Below are 24571 nucleotides of genomic sequence, written 5' to 3' on the forward strand. Positions count from 1 at the left end.
AATATTCATCCATAAATATAATCAATGCAATAGACACCCACTAAATGAAGTTGCAGCCGGCCCGATCAATGCGCCCCGTCCAGGTGGGACTTTGGATATTTTCGAGAGTTCTTGAGGGCACAATGGGCGCGTCCGTGCATCGGACATGTGTCACACACTGTCGGCATTCGAATCCCGATTAAATTTTCGAGGTGCGCGATTTTTCGCTGAAGGACACTTTCCAATCTATATGAGCCATTAGCCCGTACAATCACGCTTGTATTAATTTTTGAGTGGAAAAATGCGGATAAGGGCGGCAGAGTAATCACCACCACCTGGGCGTGATTGAGAGAAATTAATCCGTAAAAAATAGTAAAAATAGAATATAATTCTCAATGTTGCTCTCGAGGGATGAACCAATAGGGCCGTTGCGTAAGTGAAGTGTGTATAAAATGCTATATAAGCATAAATTACTTTTCCGATTTATTATATTTCATTGGAATACTTTGAAATAATATTAAAGTTAGATTTAGATTAACAATTTCGTCATGTCTCATTATACTACTAAATTGGCAGTGCCAAGAACAACCAACAGTAGCTACAAGTTTCTAACTGTAAATCTACAATGCGTTGAATTTAATCGCAACGAAACGCCATGCAAATTGTCATGGTTACAACTGTTTATGTCCATAGAAACCATGAAATAAATACTGTATTTGCCTCTATACGTCAACTTCCACAAACTATATCATCAAATATTTTGCACAAAGTTGTCGAAACTATCCTATTAACGATTGTGTACTAAATTAGTAATATTATATTTGCTGATAAGAACGAGCAAATCTGAAATTTACGCTTACTCTGTAGGATACTATTGTTAATTTTTTTTGTTTGGAGTGGTGACTTTTCTCCATGAGTTTATAAACATTTTAACTGCCTAATTATTATTATGGTAGTGGGCTGTGCAAGCTCTTTTAAAGAGAGTTAACTTAACTGGTTCAGATTGAAAATTACGTACAATTACAGCTAAGACAATATCAAAATAAAAACAAAAATCTAGAGTTTTATCTTAAAAGCAATTATTTTATTGTGTAAGGTGACCATATCCCTGGCCGAGAAATAGTGAAATTTCTGGCGTTTTTAGGTACTGAAATCTAGAAAAGTAAAACGTGTAGAACAAAAGTAAGCACAAAAATAAAATCCTTGATGTTCTGTTTATTCATTGTTACCATTTAAATTTACTCAAATAAAATAATAACTAAAAAAAAAACGTTTGTAAAACATGCGTTTGCTGTTATCCTAACCCCACATTTTAAGAATTACTTTCACGTACTTATAAATAAAAGTAAACAATTTTATATGTAGGACTAAGCAACTAAATGTTATAAGAATATTTACATGTGGAGTTATATATAAAAAAGTTAGTATTTTCGTAGATTTCAGTACCTAAAACCTTGATGGTTTGAACGTTTTTTGCACCTGTTCATTTGTTTTACTGCGGCGTCTTTGAAAATACTCAGGTGGCATGACATAACATTCCTATTATTTGATAAGCTTTAGATTATTCAGTTATTTAATGTTTCAAATTATTTGTCTTTGCGGAAAACACTATTTAAAAAATATATGTAATTTTGATTAAAGTATACACAGAAATCGTTTAAAAAATGTATAATTCCTGATCATTGGAAAAAAATTAATACAGTCAGAATACTGATAAATAATTTAAACAAATTTGCCCCCAGAAGTGGTGGGAAAATTAAACATGCTAAAATCTAGCACATAAAGAGTTCTAGCCACTGGGTTGCGAGTATATAACATTTAATCAATTCGATACTACAATATTTCTTCCTTATCTTCTTCCTCAAGTACATACGATGTTTCTGAGGATGAAGATAAAAATATTGTCACGCATATTTGGAAAAATAACCTTTGGAAATGATTTCAATAAGAAAATTGATAAAAAGTTGATAAAATTCGAAATATATTCAAAATGATCCAAAAATTGTTGCATATTAGAGTCAGAAGCATCAGACATGGAATCTGAAGATCTTCCTTAAGCGAATTCGCAAATTAATGTTTTTTTCTCAGCACAGTTTTTAATTAGCTTTTTTGTTGAAATTTGGTTAAAAAACACTTCAAATGTTGGCCTTTTTTTTGTAGGGAACTAACATTTTGTTTTTCTCGTTGATCAATAATTAAGATTTGGTTTCTTTTGTCGTTTATTGAGGTTTATACCAATAAAATATTTCTGAAACCATATGTTTACGAAGTTCGTAAATAGAAGCAAAAATGTTAAATTTAAGTGAGATATTACATCTCATTCCAATATCCGGCGGTTTATAAATTTTCTTTTTGTTGTAGTCTCTACGGCATTTTCTACCATCGCCGTCTTCCGTCGTCACCTACAGTGCGGGATGTCCTGTAAGGAGGCCCCCCAGGGCGCCTGCGAGGTGCCTCTCACCACCACCGATGAGCGCGAGACTTGGGGCAAGAAAGTGGACTTCCTGTTGTCGGTCATCGGCTTCGCCGTCGACTTGGCCAACGTCTGGAGGTTCCCCTATCTCTGCTACAAAAATGGTGGAGGTTAGTATGTCTCTGGTTTATTGCAACACCCTGTATAAATAATTTGTCACATTAAAGAAATTTGTTGCCATTGTTGTTGTTATACACTACAAATATATGAGGTTTTAAAAGAAATTAATTCTCAAGCAAGTTGCCTATTAAGAAAATTTTCTAGGTAAACATATTTGTTCTTAATGTTCTTATTTCTTTTCTTCTATTAGTTCTTTAATGGTAAATTTTTATTATTATTTTAACTTTGTAAATCAAAAACATTTACAAAGGTCGAAACTTTAATTAGTACACATATTTTAAACACTAGGAGACATTAATAGAAACGGTTTAAACTCAATTTGGAACTTAAAAAATAATAATTATTGTAATAGTAGACAGAGGAAATATTTTTATTATAATGTGAAAATACTATGCAGTAACGATGACGAATTTCTACTTTCACTGGAAAACAATAAAAGGGTTGACTACTTGTCGGGAGTCGACAGCCGAGGTATTTTCGGGCTCGTCAGAGTCTTAAGTGAATCCTTCATTCTTATAGGGGTAAACGAATTTAAGGCCTTTTTCTTCGTCTTAAAGCCCACCTCCAGGGATGCTCGTATATCAGGAAATTACATAAATCAGCTGCGGGCCAGCCGGACGTGGCGGCCTCCGACAAGAAGAGGCTCCATTTGCAAAAGTCTCCGGCTTTGCAAACTCAATCACCGCGCCGGAAATGATTTTATTGAAAATATGAAGCTTAGATGGGTCTTTAAACCGTTTTGGGAAACTGTCTGTTGCATAGGTTACTTTCGCAGTTGTTCAAAGGTTTCTACGCAAAAATTCAAGACGGCATAATCATTCCTTTCTGATAGAGAAACGTGTTGGAAACCCATATTCTTGAATGCAGACGACGCAATTGTGTCGATATGTTTTGAACTTTTAGTTAATCATTTGCATACATTTCCATGAAAAGAACCAGTCGTCGAAAATAAAATTGCGCCCATCTGAAACGCATCGATCTCTCTTCGAGATCGCGACTAATTTGATTGCTACCTGCCATTGCTTGAGCTGATTAATTTAAAAATCTGGCTCATCCTCTTAAGGGAGGGCACATTTCAGTCCCGGCGCCCTTTGATCCCCAGGCAATCGCTTTATCTTAATAAGAATGGAATTATTTCGTCCTGTATCGGCAGAAATAGAACATTTTGTTGTCACAGGATATCTAAATACTTTAACAGGAATCGTTCGAGTTTATGGTATTGACAATCTGCTTCAAGGTCCTCCCTCCTCCCTTAGTTCTGACTAAAGTACCATTTTTTTATCTTTTCACGTCACTAAGAATTTTGTGACAATTATTCTCAATAATGATTTGCAGGTACGTCATTTTAAGCAAGACGGATTTATGTTTTGTTCAATTACTAATACTAATATGTAGTGTTTATTTCAAATCAATACATACCTTTTTTTACTATTATTTAAAAGCCATCTTTGTATAACAGTTGACGGTATATTGTGTAGACTTGATCAAACTATGACGTTACCAGAACAAAAAAACAATAGATATAAATAATAAATAATAATAAATGTTTACAAAATATGCAATATCAGTAAAATAATCCGCTTTTTAAAAGCAAACACCTCAAATATTAATGAAATTTCTACAAAAATACCTTCTATAAATCCAACAAGAAATTTCAAATAAAAATTCCGAATAATTTTCAGTGCAATAAATGTTTCAGGATATAAAACATTAAAAACAGTAGTTTTTCTTTTTACATATAATTCTGAACTTTTATACCTTTTTGTATATTTATGTATTTATACTTCCAAATCAATTTCGTCGCCTTCAAAGTAATCCCCACCCGTGATACACCCACTTATGCCTACGTTTTCTTCAACCCTCGAAACAGTCTGAAAAGTCACTGTTTTGGTCGATTCGTCTTTTATTTCCTCAATCGAGTAGAAACGGTGTCCACGGAGTATGGTCTTTTGAGTTTAGGGAATAGCCAGAAGTCGCTCGGTGCTAAATCAGGCGAATACGGTGGTTGCGGAACGATATGAGTTGAATTTTTGGTGAAATGGTCTCGAATTATCAATGCTGTGTGAGTCGGTGCATTATCAGGATGCTGATGCAAAAACTAAGAGTTATCAGTCCATAATTCCGGCCTTTTGCGGCGAATAGCATCACGCAAACGACTCGTAGCACTCGAATAATATTCCTTGTTAACAGTTTGGCCGATTGGAAGAAATTCATAGCCACGATAATCAAAGAAAACTGTCAACATGACCCTGATTTTTGAGTGACTGAGTTAGTTTCGTATGTTTACAAAAACACCCCACTAAACATTTTTCTGTTTCCGACATGTTTCATAAACGTTTCCATTTTTCTTGAAACGTTTCCTAAAAAATCCATGCAACGTTCTGGTAACGTTCTAGAAACCCAAGATGTCCTCCCCAAAATACGTTTCCACTGAAATGTTTCAAAATTGGTTTCAGTAACATTCTTTTTATGTTCCATTTATGCACTCGATATTTTTGTTTTACGTTTCAGTATATTTTCAGAAATGTTTGAGTAACATAATAATTTTATTACCATATTGTTCTCATAATGCTCTCAACTTTAGATAATTTTCACTTCAAAAGCGTTTTTGAAAAAGTATAAATAGTGTGAGTAATTTTTAAAATATTTCTAATACTCTTTTGTGATATTTTTATTTGTATTATGAATGACTTAATTCGAACTCCAGACAACTTCTCAAAAAATTTAACTAAAAAAAGTTGTTACATTGTATATTAAAAAAATAATAATAAATAAATAAATATGCTCTTCTAGTTTGGGGATGCGGCAACTTTTACCAAGAATTTCTTTCTTTTTGAGAAGGCACTGAAAAAAGTTTCTAATATGGATTACGAATTTTGCCATTCATCATACAAATAAAAATGTCACAAAACAATATCAGAAGCATTTTAAAAAAGCTACACATCATTTTATATTGTTCAAATACGCTTCTAAAATGGAAATTTTCTAATGTTGAGACTATCGTGAATATGGTAACAATGACGAACTGATAATTAGAAAAAGTTAATTATGATTATGAATCTTGAAATGGTAGGTACATGAAAAACAAATAACATTACATACTGAAAAATAATATAAAGTTACAATTTCTTCTACGCATAGTCAATATTACATCTATCCTTTTAATAATAATAATAAATTATACAGCAGAAATAAGGATACAAAATGATATCTTGACAAAATAAATATCTGTAGGTATACCTAAACTCTTTTATTTAAGCATGCCTATACACATAAACAAATATAAACATTTGTACAAAATATAAAATAAATGAAGTCAATTTCACTTGATTCATCCATATTTCAAATAGTTCTCACTGACTAAGTAGTTGCTCATCAAATTATATCGAAACGTATAGTCCATATTCCATTTTCTTAGTTCTTGTCCCTTGTCCTCGTCTATAATAGGTAGTGGGTATAACTATGTTTAGGTAGATGTGTCGCAAAATTGGAAATCTCTTTACACATATCGTTTTAAACATATTGCATTAATATTCATTATTTTATATGCACCTTACAATAACCACAACTGCACACACTACAAATTATCAAAGTAAAGATGGAGAACAACGAATCAAGGCAAACTGGCAAACCGCAAACCTAACCTAACATAATACGAATTACGAATTGAAAACGACACACGGGATCACGGGAAACAAATAAACTCGGGCTATTACGCGCAGTCTACGGAAGTCACGAACATACATTTTTTCTAGACTTGTTCTTGTTATAAATATGCCAGCACAATTTTTTTTCTGTTTATGTCTGTTTGTATAACAAAGGCAAATGAACTAACGCTTGAGAGGGATTGGGGATTGGGAGCAAAATTTAACTAATGTCGAATGTTCCATAAGATAAGCAAAAAAAGCAAAGGGTTGTTCGTCTGTTATGTTTTCGAGATCGAAAGGGAATGTTTCGAGTAATGTTTCAAACTCTCTTAAATTGGAACGTTTCGGCTATGTTTCACTAAATAAGTTTCCAAGTGCTACATTTCAGTAATGAAACAGAAACGTTTCTAGTTAATGTTTCAAATGTTTAGTAAAACATCTCATTTGCAACGTTTCATTTACGTTTCGTGTTTAGTGGGACGATTAGCTCTGCAACAATAATTGAGTATTTTAAATAATTTCACCTTATTTTTTGGACACAGTAGTAAATGTAAAACATTAGTATAAAATAAACATGAGAACACGATGAAAATATCTAAAACATTCAGTAAATGGTAGTCAATCGGTAAAAAAGGTTATAATTTGCTCCTGCAAAAGAAGCAGAGAAAGTATAGATATACCTATTTATGCGAATAACACTGTTTCAAAATTTCAATTGTGCGTAGATGAAAGAACGTAAACAAATACCGCTTTGAGCGCAAAGTTGAAAATATAATTCTATTTTTCTCTATCCCAGGAATGAAGCAGACAGATTTCCTTATTGACATGAATTATTTTGTTTTATTTTTTAATGGGGTAGGTATCAAGATATAAACCTAAATGCCTGCCTAAATACATTGTAATGTAAGGGCGGTAATCAAACAGCGACAATATTAGTCGTTGTTTATTGCCCAGCTGGTGCCATCTTTGTCAAAGAGTAATGAATTAACAAATTCAACATATCAGCCACCTACATGTTTTTGCATTAATTATATTTATACATATAATTTTTTTGTTTTTACTTTGGATAATAATTTTTTATTAGTAGCTGTTCACTTTTAATCTGCGTAGGATCATATGGCTTCAGCGTAGCAGAATTTTTGGTACCTACCGATAGATGATAATAACTAAGCAACAATATCCAATAACCTTATTAGTTCGCAACCAGCGTGGGGGTATGCATCACGCAGACTGTTCGGCGAAGACGAGGACCCGCATTAACCTCCGGCCCGTAGTCGCAGCTTCCAACAACGAGCTCCCCGCCGGCATCTCTAATGGCCCAGAAATTGAATTACGCGATTATTGAGATAGAAAGAAGCCGCCTCGCGATTGGCACTTTACCCTCTTCATTACAAGATGACTCGATGCCTCATGCCTCCGACTAATTACCAACGAGCTGGCGTGCCCGCCACCGCCGCCCCCCCCCCCCCCCCCCCCCCCCCCCCCCGCTCCCTTGCACTATTAACCTCTTCTGCTTCCTACACATCTCATTAATGTACTTTTCAATTTATTCCCGGCACACACACACTCGCACATGCATATGTCGGTTAATGTGGCGTTTCTTTGTCGAAGATCGCGCTTGTATTATACAGGACGTCCCGGAAATGAATCAGTTTTCAGGCGGATATTTCTGAATTTATTACCGGATCGATTTTCGGTCTGATTTAACGTTTATGTTATAACCAAGGTTGTGTCGTGGTTCAATAAGGTTGGTGTTTCTTTGTCTGGGTATTTGGACGCCATGCCGCGAATCTATCTTATTTTGACCCTTATTAGGTATATTTGGCACATTTAGAGAGCTATGTCGTCTACTCTGGTACACCTACTCGGGATAGTACTGTTTCCTGGAGGCTTCCAACTGAGCTCTGTTGCCCTAATGTTTTTGGCGACATTTCGAATATGATTACTCTGATATCTTTTACGCTTTCACTCGACTAGCACTGGCTTCGAGGTCTCCTGTGGGTACCTTGGTACTTGGAGATAAAACTATAAACTACAGCACAACAACAAATAATAAAATAAGGTACAATAAAACAATAATAAAAGTACCTACAAAAGTACAAAGTCAAATAGAAATTGTCACAATTGACAAGAGAAATGGACACGTCACCTCACTTGCGTATGAGATTATTTTCGATTATGCCCTTTAGCACTACGATGGCTGTTTTGAAAACAAGGTTTTATTGTTCTTAAATGCTTCTACATTCTTGTAAAACTAAATTAATTTTATGGAATTTTACTAAAGCTTGTATTATATGTATATTTAAATATATGAGCTCATCTGAAACTTACGAACTCGAATCGACGGTGTCAATTTTTTTACATTTTTTTTTTTCAGGAGCTTTCTTGGTTCCTTACTGCATTATGCTTATCGTCGGAGGCATCCCTTTATTTTACATGGAGTTGGCTTTAGGACAGTTCAACAGGAAGGGCGCGATAACTTGTTGGGGGCGGCTGTGCCCGCTGTTTAAGGGTAAGATAATCATTTTTGTTTTTATCAGTAGCTTCTTAATATTTCCTGGTACCTCACAACGTTGTATTTTATCGTTTTTTGTGTCTCTATAATACAAACATCAATAATAAAAATGATAATAATGAAGGATGAAGTAATGCAATAATAATCTGAAAAAAATTAGTTAAATGCGATGGGATTTCGGCTCATCACAGAAACTATTGAATAAACTCGCGTTCTCGAGCTCAATTTTCAGAACAAATTCATCTATTACGTTTATGGAAACGATTGCGATATTAGTTTTTTAACCATGAAGCAAATTTAGATGAAAATTTTACACCTGTCATTTTAAGCCAATAACATGCTGTAATTTTGACCTTCAAATTTTTCGGATTTTTTTTTTCCTCCTGCCAAGGCAAACAAAATTAATAAGTGGAATTTTTTTTTGACAGCTATCATATGGTTAAAAAATCAGTACCTATCGACAATTTTGCTTTGTAATGTTTTAATTCTGGCTGGAACTCTTCTCTTCGCAACGGAGAGTAACGAGGAGCATTTTTATTACCTTTATTTTTCATTTCCATCATGTCTGTTTCATAAAAATATACACTGAGCTCGTAAAGTTTGGAATAAATTCGATAAATCGTTATTGAAGGGTTTTGACAGGAAATCCTCGGACACGTCAACTTTAGTTTGTAAAATGTCACTTTTTTCAGCCATCGACTTTTTTTTTGTTTTGTTTGTTTTTGAGCTATGACGTCATCGGCAATTTTTTTAAATGGCAACCCATATTTTTTTCCACGGATTTCGATAGAGCACATTTTTCTGAGTATGAATATGTCAAAAACGTATGACCTTCAAGATGGAAGTTTTCGAGATAATAGACAGTTTAAGTTGATTGTAGATGATCATGATATTAATTTGAGCATGCGCAACGGTCAAATTCTACGTATACGTTATGTCCGATACATAACTTAAACTGTCTATTAGGTTCCAAAGTTTCAAGGATGTACCATATACAAGGTATCGAGTGGGTCAAGTTTTTTAATAGCTTATCGAACATTTTGAGAGATTTTAGGAGCAATTTGTTTAATTTTTTAAGTAATAATCAACAACAATTTTAACAAATAAAAAAAGGTTTCTGTGCAAATGATAAATAATTAAAGTAAACAAGAAAATCAGAGGAAATTTTCAAAGTGACCTCCATTCACTTCTTGGCAATATCCCATTCGCCACTGAAACTCCTGCAGAACCTTATGAAGAATATCTGGTTGAATGGCTCGAATTTCATTGCGAATTCTGTCCTTTAATTCTTCAATGGTATTTGGTCTATTGAAGTAGACTTTGCTCTTTAAATAGCCCCATAAAAAGTAGTCTAGGGGAGTGAGATCCGGAGATCTAGGGGGCCATTCGATAGTTCCTCTTCGACCAATCCAACGGTTAGCAAATATTTGGTTTAAATAGTTGCGAACGATCACTGCAAAATGAGGAGGTGCACCGTCTTGTTGGTACCATATCGTGTTATTGGGCAGATCGGGATCTACGTCATTTGGGTAAAGCACCGCAAGTGCAGGGACTAAAACGTCTCTTAAAAATTCAAAATATTTTTCACCTGTTAATGCGCCTTCAATGAAAAATGGACCCAAAATGCGGTTAGCAACAAGGCCAGCCCAAACGTTAACTTTTTGTGGAAACTGACTACGAGTTTCCATTTTCCAGTGTGGATTTTCAGGAGACCAATATCTACAGTTTTGCCGGTTTACTGTGCCGTCGAGATAAAAGGTAGCCTCATCAGAAAAAATAATATTGCGTAAGAATCCGTCGTCATCAATCAGGCGTTGCAACATGGTTTCACAAAACTGTAACCTACGGTCAGGATCATCTTCGTTTAATTGTTGGACCAAAACCACTTTATACGGATGCCATTTGTACAATTTCAAATATTTTAAGACGGAGCTTTGAACTATTCCGTTGTTTGCCGCCACTTGGCGGGTGGGTAAATGGGGATTTTCTTGAAGCTCTAGTAGAACATTCAATTTAACATCTTCTTGTACTGGTGGACGACCCGTTCTAGGGCGATCTCTCGCATGACCCATTTCTAAAAACTTTTGCTCTATTTTACTAACCGTGGACTGTGTAATTGGTTCTCTGTTTGGATATTTGTTATTAAATAAACGGCAAACTTCTACTTGTGTGCGAGCTCTGTCCCCGTAACCGATCATCATCAAAATTTCGATTCTTTCCCTTTCACTCAAACGACGAACCATTTTCAAATAAAATGAATTCTGATAGAATAATGATTAATTAACTTAAAATAAAACACAAACTTGCGAGGACAAACTTCAAAATTCTGACAACTATCAAAACTGTAATTTTTTCAGAGCTTCCTTGATAAATGATTAGTACTTTGTCATCGCTTGTATAATGCATTCTTGAAACTTTGGAACCGAATATCTCGAAAACTTCCATTTTGAAGGTCATACGTTTTTGACATATTCGTACTCAGAAAAATGTGCTCTATCGAAATCCGTGGAAAAAAATATGGGTTGCCATTTAAAAAAATTGCCGATGACGTCATAGCTCAAAAACAAACAAAACAAAAAAAAAGTCGATGGCTGAAAAAAGTCACATTTTACAAACTAAAGTTGACGTGTCCGAGGATTTCCTGTCAAAACCCTTCAATAACGATTTATCGAATTTATTCCAAACTTTACGAGCTCAGTGTATGTATTCATTTGATGAAATTTTGTTCTGCTGAGCCTTGGTTTTACGTAAAAAAGATGGGATATCTTCCTCCAAAATATTTTGAATAGCTGCGAAAAGGTTTTCTTGATGCGGACTGATTCCAGTTTTTTTCAGTAAATTTGGCAAATACTTTAAATATTTATGAGACATAAGAATGTCCCCTATTTTGGTGCAAGAATTACATATATTAGGTATAAGGTTTTAAATTAGTTTTTTGGTAGTTCACTGCCATAACATAATTGTAAACAATTAGAAGCTAGAGAAAATGACAGTCGACGTGACGTATAGTGAAGACGATTTTGACATCACAAGCCTAAGCCTATTTGATTGCAGCTATGATTTTTTAAGAATCATTGATATATTGCCACAGACATCGGTTTTCCACAAAAACTTACTTCCTTCTATTTTAGTAATATGTACTAAGTGAATTGTGTTGTAAAGATAAATATTTAAATTTAAATAAGTTTCAAAATGAAACATGTCAAATTTTTTAAATAAATTTTGGTTGTAAAATTTTCTTACTGAATCTTACGTCCTTGAATTAATGTCCGGAAATTTTTCCCCAATCACGCATTTTCGTAGAAAATTTTCCCTCGTCTGCGACTCGGAATTATTTCCGGAAATAATTCAAGCACTAGGGAGATTATAAGTGAAAAATTAATGTAATATACTGGTATGGTATATCTTTAATTTTTATAGAAGATAATAATTTTTATTTTAACTTTTTCTATTGCGGTAATATTATTGTAAATCTTGATCACTTAATAAAATTTAAAAAAACAGCAAATGAATTGACCACATATTCAAAGAAGTTACATTATCTCATAAAAAAAGCCAAAGCAAAATGAAAAATGTACATGAAACGCTTGTTGCAAAACCCATTACATTTGAATAAAAAAAAAAACGAGAGGATAATGAATATTATAATGATTAATGAATATTACAATTCCTTTTCTTCCATTAGAGATTCGATTAAAATTGCACTAAAAAAATTAGTACATAGTTATTAGTTATATTAATAAAAACATATTTGCAATGGATTCTATTTATAAAAGTTCATACACGCCAATGTTTTCTCTAAATCTAACCTGTCCAACAGCGAAGATACACCAATGTCAAAAAAGAGAAACCAAATATCTCATTTTTCCTGTATTTTTGTAAATAGTTTCCGAGATATCCCTTCGAATGTAACTCACTTTGTACATTTACATACTTACTCGTATTCCAGTGAGTTTTAAATAAAATAGTAAAAAAAGCCTATGCAAGACGTAAAATCTTTACGCCTTGTTGCATGGGGTGTCGGCAATAGATTCGACTATAGTTATAAAACGTCTGAGACGTGCTTCAACCGCGCGAAACTTTCGAGTAACAACAGGTTGGAGAATCCCCTTAATAAAACAGTTGTCACAGCGGGGAATGAATCTGGCTCAGGCTCAGGGCTGAAATCCACAGGTCCATAAAACGAGCGATCTCCCGGCAAAAATCCTGCCCGTAGAGTCAATTATCCACTCTATCCGCTAATCTGCGGAAACCGAGGCAGGAAACAGCCGATGGAGTGCATTGTGACTTCTCCTTTGCGCCACAAAAGGCGCTTCTAGGGCTCGCAGCTTGAAAAATTAACGGCAACTCGCAAGCAGCGGCGGGTTGGGTACTTTGCTACGAGCCCTGGGGGGCAAATCTGAATTCATTTAGAAGAAAAATTTGCAACATGACAAGTAGGCCTGTTAAATTGTCGAAAATACCTCGTTTTTTGCCAAAATTTAGTTCAGTAAATAAATATACGTGCAAATTAGGAAAAATTCCGTAGAATCTAGTGAATTACTTTACCCCAGCTGAATGTTAGGGCCTCATTGTCAAAATGGCGCAAAAGTTCGTAAAAAGCACATTTTTCATTAAAAAAAACTGAATATTTTAGAAAAAAAATATGTAGTCCTTGGCAAGTAGAATAAGTACATTTTTGTAAATTTGCAAAATATTTGAAACATATTATTTTATAGGGAAAATTTCCTCATAAGTTTAATATTTCAGGTACTTTACTCTTAAATAAAAATTAAAAATCAAAATTGACACTCTAAAATAATATTAGTATTGTAATTTGATATCTTTGTCAGCAATTGGTCAAGTCATTTTCGTTTTTTTATCACAAGAAGTAAGCAATTATTTCTTAAGCTATCATTTCCATTGCCATTTGACCACGTACGCCACTGGAGGGATCCAAATCCTCCATCAATATTCGGAGACATTTCAGCAGGGCGTTAAAGTGGTTGAGGAATGGTCATTCGGAGGGGCGGGCACATTATAGCGCCCGTTTCGAGACTCTTTAGACCAAGAGTTAAAAGGCCGTGAACTGCTTTTTTACTTCTTTCCACTCTGCCGGCGTAATTTGCAAATAAAGGCGTCATGAAGACGTTAAGACAGTTTTAACCAGCGGTTGCCTTTATGATAGAAGCGATGAAAATGTACCTACACAGATTTAATCTTTTATATATTTGTTGAAACTTGTAAATTTCAATTCTTAAAATGTAAATTATCGTTTTTTACATTTTTTATGAACGAATTGAATTATGAAAATATTTGTATGCAGTGTGTTCCCCAAAAACTGATCAGTTTTTTTTTTAAATAAGTATTACATTTTAATTTGTTCCAAAATCTTATTGCCATCTTTGTAGAACTTTTTTGAAAAATGTTGTTTTACGACATGTTTAAAGTTCCAGCAAGTTATACTTTGTCTCAAGGCCCCAACTGAAACCTTACTTTAAATTAGATGTATACAATTTTCCAGGAATAGGTTACGCCGTGGTTCTAATAGCCTTTTACGTTGATTTCTACTACAATGTGATAATAGCCTGGGCTCTACGGTTCTTCTTTGCATCCTTCACCGATCTACTTCCATGGACGACATGCGACAACCCCTGGAACACGCCTAACTGTAGACCCGTAAGTACACTGAAAGAATAAAATATATAGCGTGAAATTTTCATGGATTGACGTATTAAAAAAATTTCCGCCAACCGTTAAAAATTGTTCATAGTTGTGACAAAATTTTTGGTACAAAAAGTCAATATGGTAATACAGGGCGTTTCTTAAGCAGAGGACAAAAATCCATGGGCGTATTCTGTGGCCAGAATAAGGGTTTTTTTGTTACATAAGTATGGGGTCTTAGGACAGCCATTGTCCAGCTACAGCGTGTCAAATATTTAAAAAAAAAATCAGTTTTTAATTTTTAATTTCTATTATTTCAATATTTGCCAAAACAATATATCATCCTGTATAATATTACAAATAAAATAGGTTGTCATATATGCGCCATTGTATTATCTTCACTTTTTGTTTCTTTACACTTTTTTGTATTTGAAACCGATTAACAACAAAATTGATTTATTTCATCAAGTGCATATTTACATTTACTTAAAATTATAACAAAATAATTAATTAACAATGGAATTACTTTACTATGATTTATTATAACAAATGTTGCAAACGGCCAACTTCACCCAAAATACATGCATCAGATATTCTTGAAATTGAAACTCGAACACGTGCAAAAATTCCAGGAGTAGCTATTATCACATCACAACCAGCTATAATTTGTTGACGTAAGTGCTCCTCAGATTCAATGTAAACCTTGTAAACTAATGTCTTGAGATGTCCCCAAACAAAAAAAATCAATAGAGTTCATATCGGGTGATCTGGGTGGCTAAGGTTGACCTGGTTCTTGAGTGCCCCGTCCAATCACGTTATTACCGAATCTTTCATTTAAAAATTCACGAGCAGTCAAACTAAAATGTAGGGAAGCCCCGTCGTACATAAACCACATTCTTTCTCTTAGCGCATCGAGAACATCGTCAAGTAAGTTAGGTCAGGTAAAACGTTTTCAAGAAAGTTTTTGGTAAAAAGTAAGGCCGAACAAGAAAATTTCCAATCCATCCATACATTCAAAGAAAACTGATGTTGAAATGAAACAAATGTGTTTATTGTGGAAGTTTATTATAGCATCTCTGGAAAAATTAGCTTCGTCGGTAAACAATATGCCAGCGGTAAAGTCAACATTTTGTTCAATTTTTTGCAAAATCTAGTGGCAAAATTGTAGGCCAGCAGGATAGTCTTGCAGCAGTTGGGCTTGAACCCTTTGTATGTGATACGGGTATAACTGTTGATGCTTCAGAACGGACTAAACTAATTTTTGAATCGTATTAAGATTTTCCTAATACTAGTATTTCGGTCTTCAATTTCGTGGAGAATAGCTTCTTCCAACTCAAGCGTTCTAACACTCAAAGGTTTTCCATTGGACCTTTCTGAAATTAGCCTGACTCCGAAAAACGTTGAAAAACATTTCTGAACATTCTTTGATTTGGAGTTGAATGATTTGGAAATCTTTCCATATAAATTCGCCTAGCCTCAGTACCATTTCCATCTGCAAGGTCATAATTGTAAACCGTATTGGTCATTTCAGCATTTGAATATGCATAAGCCGTTATTAAAACTTAACCGCTTGAAAAAATAAGCTTAATTTGACAATATACAATATTAAATAAGATGACGGCAAAGACCCCACATTTATATAACAAAAAAACCTTTATTTTTGGCCACAGAATACGCCCCTGGATTTTTGAGTTTTACTTAAGAAACACCCTGTATATCTAGTCATTAATAGACAACGAAAATAATCATTAGTTATTCTGTTATGTAGTATAATGAAACATTATTTCCTTACAGTTGTAAGTGTATTGCAAAAGTTGCCCAAAAATTCAAAGGATATTTGTGTCTTCATCTTTGGAAATAAATCTTTTACGGCAGTATTTACCGTTTATGCCTGTTGTGATCTTATAAATGATAAGTTTTTATGAATTTCGTAGCATCAATTATTAATTATTATTTTTATAGAATTAATCACGTTTTCTTTTTTGAAATCAAACAAAATTTTAATATTTTCTTCCAATTTTCGAAATGGAATCAACGGAGAAAGATATGTGTACCTCGCATAAAAACCCACAGTCCCAGATTATATGTTGCTTGTACCTAAATATTAGATACACAATATACCTACTATTTCTACCCTTTCAGTTTGATTTTCCAACAACAAACACAACGGAGGCCAACAGAACAGAACTGGGTCTTCCAGATTCAAGATTCGCCTCAGCTGCCTCAGAATACTTTAAGTGAGTCATTCACCAGAGACTTAAGACTTGTTGTCTTTCTATGTATATTTAAAAAATATTAAATCTACCTATGTCGTAGTCGGGCGATTTTGGAGCTGCATCAGAGCGAAGGCCTTCACGACCTGGGCGCTATCAAATGGGACATAGCTCTGTGCCTCCTGGCGGTCTACGTCATCTGCTATTTCTCACTGTGGAAGGGCATCTCCACTTCCGGGAAGGTGGTGTGGTTCACGGCTCTGTTTCCTTATGCCGTTCTTCTGATCCTCCTGGTGAGGGGCATCACTTTGCCTGGATCCGCGGAGGGCATCAAGTACTATCTGAATCCCAATTTCAACGCTATCGGGTCCGCGGAAGTAAGTTTTGAGTGTGGGTGAGATATAACCTACCTACCTGAGTATATTATTCTTAACTGCCACCGCTAGTGTATGCCTACTGACATAAAGTATTGTTTTGTGTCTACTTTATTGCAGAGAGGTACTTACTAAACTGTATGTACTGTAGAAGCACGGTTAGTGTCGTATTAGACGAAATAAACTTTTTAACCAGTGATATTGTGAGATACAACTACACTGTATCAAATTTGTCTTAAAAATGCAACGGTGCCAAAATAACGGTTCCAAAGTAAAGGCTTTCAAGTAACGATTTCAAGTAACAATTAAAAAATAACGGTTCCAAAGTAATAACGGTTCTAAGGGAGGATTTCAAGGAACGGTTTCAAAGTAACGTTATCCCTTAATAGTTTCGCAATAGTGGTACGCAAAAAAACACTCAGACACGATTCAATCCAGATACCAACTGAATTACGTATTGGTGGTTGCTGGACACCCTAGTACCTCGTATTAATAAACCGCCGCGCCCTAGTCACATTGCTCGATATGAATTTTATCGAATTTTAAATTTATTACAACGCTAATTATTTTTTAGAATTAAGCATAAAGGGGTTCAAAAAAGTGATAAACATTGTATTTTATGGTATTCTATGCACGCAGTTATGTCAAACTTCCGTTTACTTGCAAAACTTCTTAATTAACCGAACTTTTGTACATCAAGTTGGAGATTTTGATAATTTTTTTTCTCGTAAATGGTTGAGCTTATATGACATAGGTCATATAAGTTTTTTTTTTGTTTATTTTAATGTATTCTAACGTTTGTTAAAATTAAGGCAGTATAACTTCTGTATAGTAGTTCAATTATGGGCATATATTTTTTCAAATACATAAATAAACCATTAATTAAGAACTAGAGCGACGATAAAATCACGTTTTATTAAATTGTATCTTAACTTTTAGTTTTTTAGAACATTAATGTCTCATAAAAAACAGTTATAAATGTTCAATTTCAACAAACGAAATATTTCCAAGTAGATGTCCGATCGCATGACCTCCATGTTCTCCAGATTTCAACCCATAGGATTTTATACTTATTGCACTGTAATTTTACAGGTATGGGTAGACGCTGCCACTCAGGTATTTTTTTCTCTGGGCCCTGGATTTGGTGTCCTTCTAGCTTACGCTTCGTACAATAAATACCACAACAATGTTTATAAGTAAGTCCTATATAACTCATTTTTGGACTTTTCCATCGAAATTCGAATTACGAAAATTAATATCGATTTTCAGAGATGCCTTGCTGACTAGCGTCATTAATTCAGCAACGAGTTTCATAGCGGGCTTCGTGATCTTCTCGGTGTTGGGATATATGGCACACGCGGCAGGTAGGCCGATACAAGAAGTGGCCACGGAGGGTCCGGGTCTGGTCTTTGTGGTATACCCTGCAGCTATAGCCACCATGCCCGGCAGCATATTCTGGGCGCTTATATTCTTCATGATGCTTCTGACGCTGGGGTTGGACAGTTCGGTACGTGAGAAATTTGTAATTTAATAAGATCTGGTGATATGTTTTTTTTTATATAGTTTGGCGGGTCGGAAGCGATAATAACGGCGCTGAGTGATGAGTTTCCTAAGATAGGCCGGCATAGGGAAATATTCGTAGCCTGTTTGTTTTCTCTGTATTTTATGGTGGGACTGGCCTCTTGTTCTCAGGGTGGATTTTATTTCTTTCACCTCCTGGACAGGTATGCAGCTGGGTACTCTATGCTTTTCGCCGTGTTCTTCGAAGCCATCGCAGTCTCTTGGATATACGGTAATATACAATTTTTTTTTATAGAAATAATTACTCATTGTGTAATGATTAATACCAAACCAAATTACACTTGGTGAAAAAAAAATGTTACCTGGACTTTTATAAGAGGAAATGGTAAAAGGGCTTATAATAAACCACCTAAAAAAAAATAAATGCGTGAGCAGGGGCGGCGGAGGGTTGATTTTGGGGGGTTGAAAAGTTATGAAAAATTGTATCATTGGGACTTCTGGCGAAAGTTGACGTCAAACAAAAAAGTATCCAATACAAAATTTGTAGATCATACAAAAATCTACAACTTTTGTAGAAGTCACTTTTTAACATAACCTTAAAATTTCCGAGAAAAATGCGAAAAACAGTTTTTTTTCAGATTTTTCGTTTTTTATTTCTTATTTCCGCAAAAATAATTTAATTTTGACGAAACTTGGTGAAAGTATACCTTTCTCTGTCTTAAATAACCTCCATTTTTTTTAGACAAAAAAAATCAAGAAGTTTCTGAGATATTCATTTTTTTCGCCCTGAAACACTTTTTTTTCAAAGAAAAATTCTACTAAAAAAGATCATCGTACTGAGTTCTGCCGATAATCATTTTTTTCGTTTTGTCATATACTTTCTGGTGAAATAAAAAAAACTGTAATAACAGTTCAAAAATATATAAAATTACTTGCAACATTGAATTTTTCAGTTATAATAATATAATTCAGATAATTTGTTTAAATTCAAAACATTCAAAAACTGATTACACCATTCAATTCTACGGAAAAAAATAAAAAAAATGTTTGACCCAAAACTTTATTTTTGTACAGTATTGCTATAAACATCTAAGTCGAATTACAAATGCACAAATGATAAATTATCTCTGGATGATTTGAGATTTAAGCAATACAAAGTATTAACTGCAAAGTCTACTGTTGACGCGAAATCCGAAAACCCGAAATTTTGCAAAATCGTATTTTTTTTTGGCTTTATTTGAAAACGAATTTTAAATAAATTGCATATTTACATTGCCACTTATTTCGCTCTATCCAATGGCGTCAACATTTTTGCAATCCGACGTTTCGTCTTCAAGGGGCCATCATCAGATTAATTTTTTTAAATATATCGCTGCTATTTTTATGACAAAATCTAGTCATTTTTAATTCTGTATTAGATGCTACTACTATTGTAATCGCTTAAAAAGGTTTTTAGCTATTATTTATTAGCTTTCAAAATACCTGTATCTATTGGAGGAAAGAGAGAAAGGAGAGATTAAAAGTCAATACAGCACAAAATGTCCAACAATTTTTTTTTAATCCATAATTTAAAAAAAATAATACGAATTATGAAATATTTTATTATTTCTAATTAGTATTCCCAACAGTAAAAAATTGTTGGATATTTTGTGCGGTATTGACTTTTATACAGTTATGACTTCATCCAATAGATATTTTGAAAGCGTTCAGAGCCGTACTCAGGACAAATTTTAAATTATAACTAAAACAAGCTAAAAACTTTTTAAGCGATTACAATAGTAATATCCTCTAATTCAGAATTAAAAATGACTTTAGATTTTGTCATAAAATAGCAGCGACTTATTTAAAAAAATTAACCCGATGATGGCCCCTCGAAGAGGAAACGTCGGATTGCAAAAATGTTGACGCCATTGTATATAGCGAAAAAAGTAGCATTGTAAATATCTAATTTATTTTAAAATTCGTTTTCAAATAGTCAGAAAAAATTAATCAATATTGCAAAATTTCGTTTTTTTCTTGATATTTCCGGAACTACCAGGAATTTTAAAACTTTCTAAATAGAATATTAAAAACACATTTTTTTTCTAATCTTAGTAACCCCCTATCTCTTACCGTTTCCTAGATCCTAATGCTATCCCATCATTATCTTTGACACACTGTATATCTACGAATTCATCAAGGTTTCAAAAAAATAAGTACACTAATCGATCCTACGGAAAAAAAATTATTATTTATTTTATTTATTCACTATTCGACTTATGTTTATAGCAATACTGTACAAAAATAGTTTTGGGTCAAACAATGAGACACAGTTTCATTTGTATTTTTTCCGTACAATTGAATGGTGTAATCAGTTTTTGATTTTTTTTTAAATTTAAACAAATTATCAACAATTACTGAAAAATTCATTGTTGCAAGTCTTGTTTTACTTTTTGCAATTTTGAGCATGTTTTTTAACTGTGAGAAATGAGAAATAAAAACCAAAAAATCAGAAAAAACCTGTTTTTTGCATTTTTCTCGTAAATTTTCACGTTATCTTAAAAATGACCTGAACAAAGTTGTAGATTTTTGTATGATCTACAACTTTTGTATTAGGTACTTTTTTGTTTGACGTCAACTTTCGCCAGAAATCCTAGTGATACAATTTTCCATAAGTTTTCAACCCCCCAAATCAACCCCCCGCCGCCCCTGCTCAAGCATTTATTTTCCAGGTAACAATTTTCTTTTTTTTCCCTCTAAATGAGTTATTTTGATCGGACTGTAAGGTCCAAATTGATCCAAGTTTTTTAAAATCTACGTTAGACATCTTTAGAAACATTTGCATAAATGTTATATTTTCACAAACTGTAACACTATATCTCAAAATCAATTTATGATATAGATTGAGGAACACGTTATGTTGTATTTCAAGTAGGTATACTCTTAACTTTTCCCACACAGCCCCTCTTTAATAGCCTATCAAAACGTGTAAACATCACCCCCACACCTCATCAACCCCAATAATCCCTTCGATTCCACCAGGCACGCAACGCTTCTGCGACGACATCCAGGATATGATCGGCTTCAGCCCGGGCTACTACTGGCGGTTCTGTTGGAAATTCGCCGCCCCTGTTTTCCTGCTGTTCATCATCGTGTACGGACTGCTGGGGTACGAGCCGCTCAGCTACGATAATTACGTCTACCCCGCGTGGGCCAACGTCTTGGGCTGGATGATCGCTGGTTCCTCCGTCATCATGATACCAGCCGTCGCGGTGTACAAGTTTATATCGACGCCTGGGTCGTGTCTTAAGGTGGGTGGTTGTTTTGCCGTTTACTTGCAAAATTAAATTCATTCTGACGCGATAACGCTGGCTACATCTTCCTTGGGTGTCATTCCCGAGACTATAATGAAAAATATCCATTGATATTCTTTGAATTTAATATAAAAGAACAATTTTTTTACTACCATCATTAACCTAACAAAACAGAGTCGCTTGCTCGCAATTAGCTTGCCGTGGTTAATACACCAAGAAAATTAGCGAAAATAAAAGAGAAACTCGAAAAAATCCTATCCGCGATATTATTGTAAAATTGTCTAAAGGAACATAATACAAGACATCTCTCATCTCGTGAGTCAAAAACTTTTATTAGCTAACTTTTCTATTTAAACAAATAAGTGAGGAAAACAGTTTTTTCACTTTGCAGGGAAAACCATCAATTTTAACGAAAAGTGACTCTCAGGCAGCTTGTAGGGAGTAAAATTATCTACAAAATGACTTGTTGAATTAAAATAGGTTAATAAACAAAAATGTTATTGCAAAAAAAAGAACAAGAAAAGTGCCCATTTTTTAATTTGTTTATAACTATCGCATTTATTGTTAAAATTTTAAAAAACCTATGACAAGTTGAGGTTTTGTCATACTTTAAAAGTGTGCCAAAAGTGGGCGCTGTAATTGTAATAGTTTTCGCACAATTCAATTTGTTTATAACGGAGGCTCCCAAAAGTTATGAACTTTAAGCCTCTGTACAGGCGTTAATTTTCAACCAAACATGATTCTGAAAGCGTCATTGTAATCTTAAAGACGCAATTAAGCGACCTATTAAAAATATCACGGTTTTTTTGACATTAACATTCTCAAATTGTGCATTAAAAAACCGTGAGTTTTTCGCTTATAAACAATTTGAATAAAATTGTCGCTATTTATGCTACCTCACCGAAAATAGATACAATCGATAGCTGGTAAAAAAATACAAATTTTAAAAAAAAAAGCACCCTCTACGACCAACAGGAGCCAAGATAAGATTTCTTTTTAAATTGTAGCGCAATTGTTTATAAACATTAAGACTTGAATTTTTCGCAAAATAAAGTTCAAATTGATGCGCGCTGTAAATTTTGCATAATCTCGGCTTCTATTCATCGTAGAAACTTCTTTTTTTTTAAACTGGGGTAGCTCGACGAAAAAAATAACAATGGGCATATTTACGAATTCGTAGAATAGCTCTGAACCCCATAAAAAATGCATCTTTTATATTTAATTTTTTTTCAATTTACAAAAATGTCAGAAAAATTATTGTTAAACGAAATATTAATTAAAATTTCAATTTCGGAATTATTTTACTATTATTAAATAAATAAATGAACCTATCGTATATTTCTTTTATATATTATGCCAAAGTAAACTTACTTTTACAAGATTTAGTTATTTACGATTACGATTTAGATGTAAAATTAAAGTAAAAATTCACAAATTATTTTCAAATTATTATTTATCGTTAAAAAAATTAAAAAAGAATAAAAAGCATTTGAATTTATTGCAAAATTCTCAAAATTAAAAAATATTAATAAAAATAATACGGTCGATAAAATTCCAATTTTAACTTCTTGAAAGGCGGTGAATTTGATTCCATATCATTTTTTTCTTCTTTATCATATGAATCTTTGCAACATCATCAAAATTAATTAAAAAAATATTAATCACAACCATTTTCAATAATAGTTATAATGCAATATAATACAACAATTTAAAATTTAAAAAAAAATCTATTTTTATGAGAAATAATAATTTGAAAATAATTTGTGAATTTTTACTTTAATTTTACAGTTAAATCGTAATTAAATAGCTAACAAAATATTGAAAAAATAAGTTTACTTTGCCTTAATATGTAAAAAAATTACTTTTTAAATGAATGATAGCTTCATTTATTTATTTAGTAATAGTAAAATAATTCCGAAATTAAAATTTTAATTAATATTTCGTTTAACAATAATTTTTCTGACATTTCTGTAAATTAAAAAAAATAAGTATAAAAGATGCATTTTTTCTGGGGTTCGGGGCTATTCTACGAATTCGTAAATATGCCCATTGTTATTTTTTCGTCGAGCTACCTCAGTATAAAAAAAGAAGTTTCTACGATGAATAGAAGCCGAGATATTACAAAATTTTACAGCGCGCATCAATTTGAACTTCCCCCACCATCACGCCGGACATTTTACTTAGCCAGTAAGTGTGAGTCGTTAATTTTCCACATTTTTCAATGCAATTTACGGGAAATCGTAGTTTACGTCATAAACTTCATTTTGCGAAAAATTTAAGTCTTAATATTTATAAACAATTGCGCTACGATTAAAAAAAAATCTTATCTTGGCTCCTGTTGGTCGTAGAGGGTGCTTTTTTTTAAATTTGTATTTTTTTGCCAGCTATCCATTGTATCTATTTTCGGTGAGGTAGCATAAATAGCCACAATTTTATTCAAATTGTTTATAAGCGAAAAACGCACGGTTTTTTAATGCACAATTTGAGAATGTCAATGTCAAAAAAACTGATATTTTTAATAGGTCGCTTAATCACGTCTTTAAGATTACAATGACGCTTTCAGAATCATGTTTGGTTGAAAATTAACGCCTGTAGAGATGAGCTTTGACCTTCATATGCGCAGAAACATAATTCCGACCGTCGCCTAAATTATTCTACGTCCTAAAAACATTACACCTATTATTCACAGTCTCTCTCGAGCTCTACGTAAACAAGCCTTTGATCCGATTACAAATATCATAATAAAATGCCCTATTCTTTATTATTTTAATTTAAACAATAAAAATATATATA

General features: G+C 33.4%; 1 protein-coding gene across 1 annotated transcript in view; it reads left to right on the forward strand.

Annotated features, from left to right (window-relative positions):
* The window catches only part of LOC108908963 (sodium-dependent dopamine transporter), a 31874-nt gene that overhangs the window by 3519 nt on the left and 3784 nt on the right, over positions 1-24571 (forward strand). Inside the window, exons 2-10 of the mRNA XM_018713165.1 lie at positions 2341-2562; positions 8597-8731; positions 14238-14392; positions 16520-16614; positions 16694-16967; positions 18057-18160; positions 18234-18471; positions 18528-18756; positions 21507-21775. Coding sequence (XP_018568681.1) covers positions 2394-2562; positions 8597-8731; positions 14238-14392; positions 16520-16614; positions 16694-16967; positions 18057-18160; positions 18234-18471; positions 18528-18756; positions 21507-21775 — 1668 coding nt within the window. The 5' untranslated portion in view covers positions 2341-2393. The remainder of the gene's footprint in view (positions 1-2340; positions 2563-8596; positions 8732-14237; positions 14393-16519; positions 16615-16693; positions 16968-18056; positions 18161-18233; positions 18472-18527; positions 18757-21506; positions 21776-24571) is intronic.

Source organism: Anoplophora glabripennis, unplaced genomic scaffold (assembly GCF_000390285.2).
Source record: "Anoplophora glabripennis isolate ALB-LARVAE unplaced genomic scaffold, Agla_2.0 scaffold373, whole genome shotgun sequence".
Taxonomy (NCBI): domain Eukaryota; kingdom Metazoa; phylum Arthropoda; class Insecta; order Coleoptera; family Cerambycidae; genus Anoplophora; species Anoplophora glabripennis.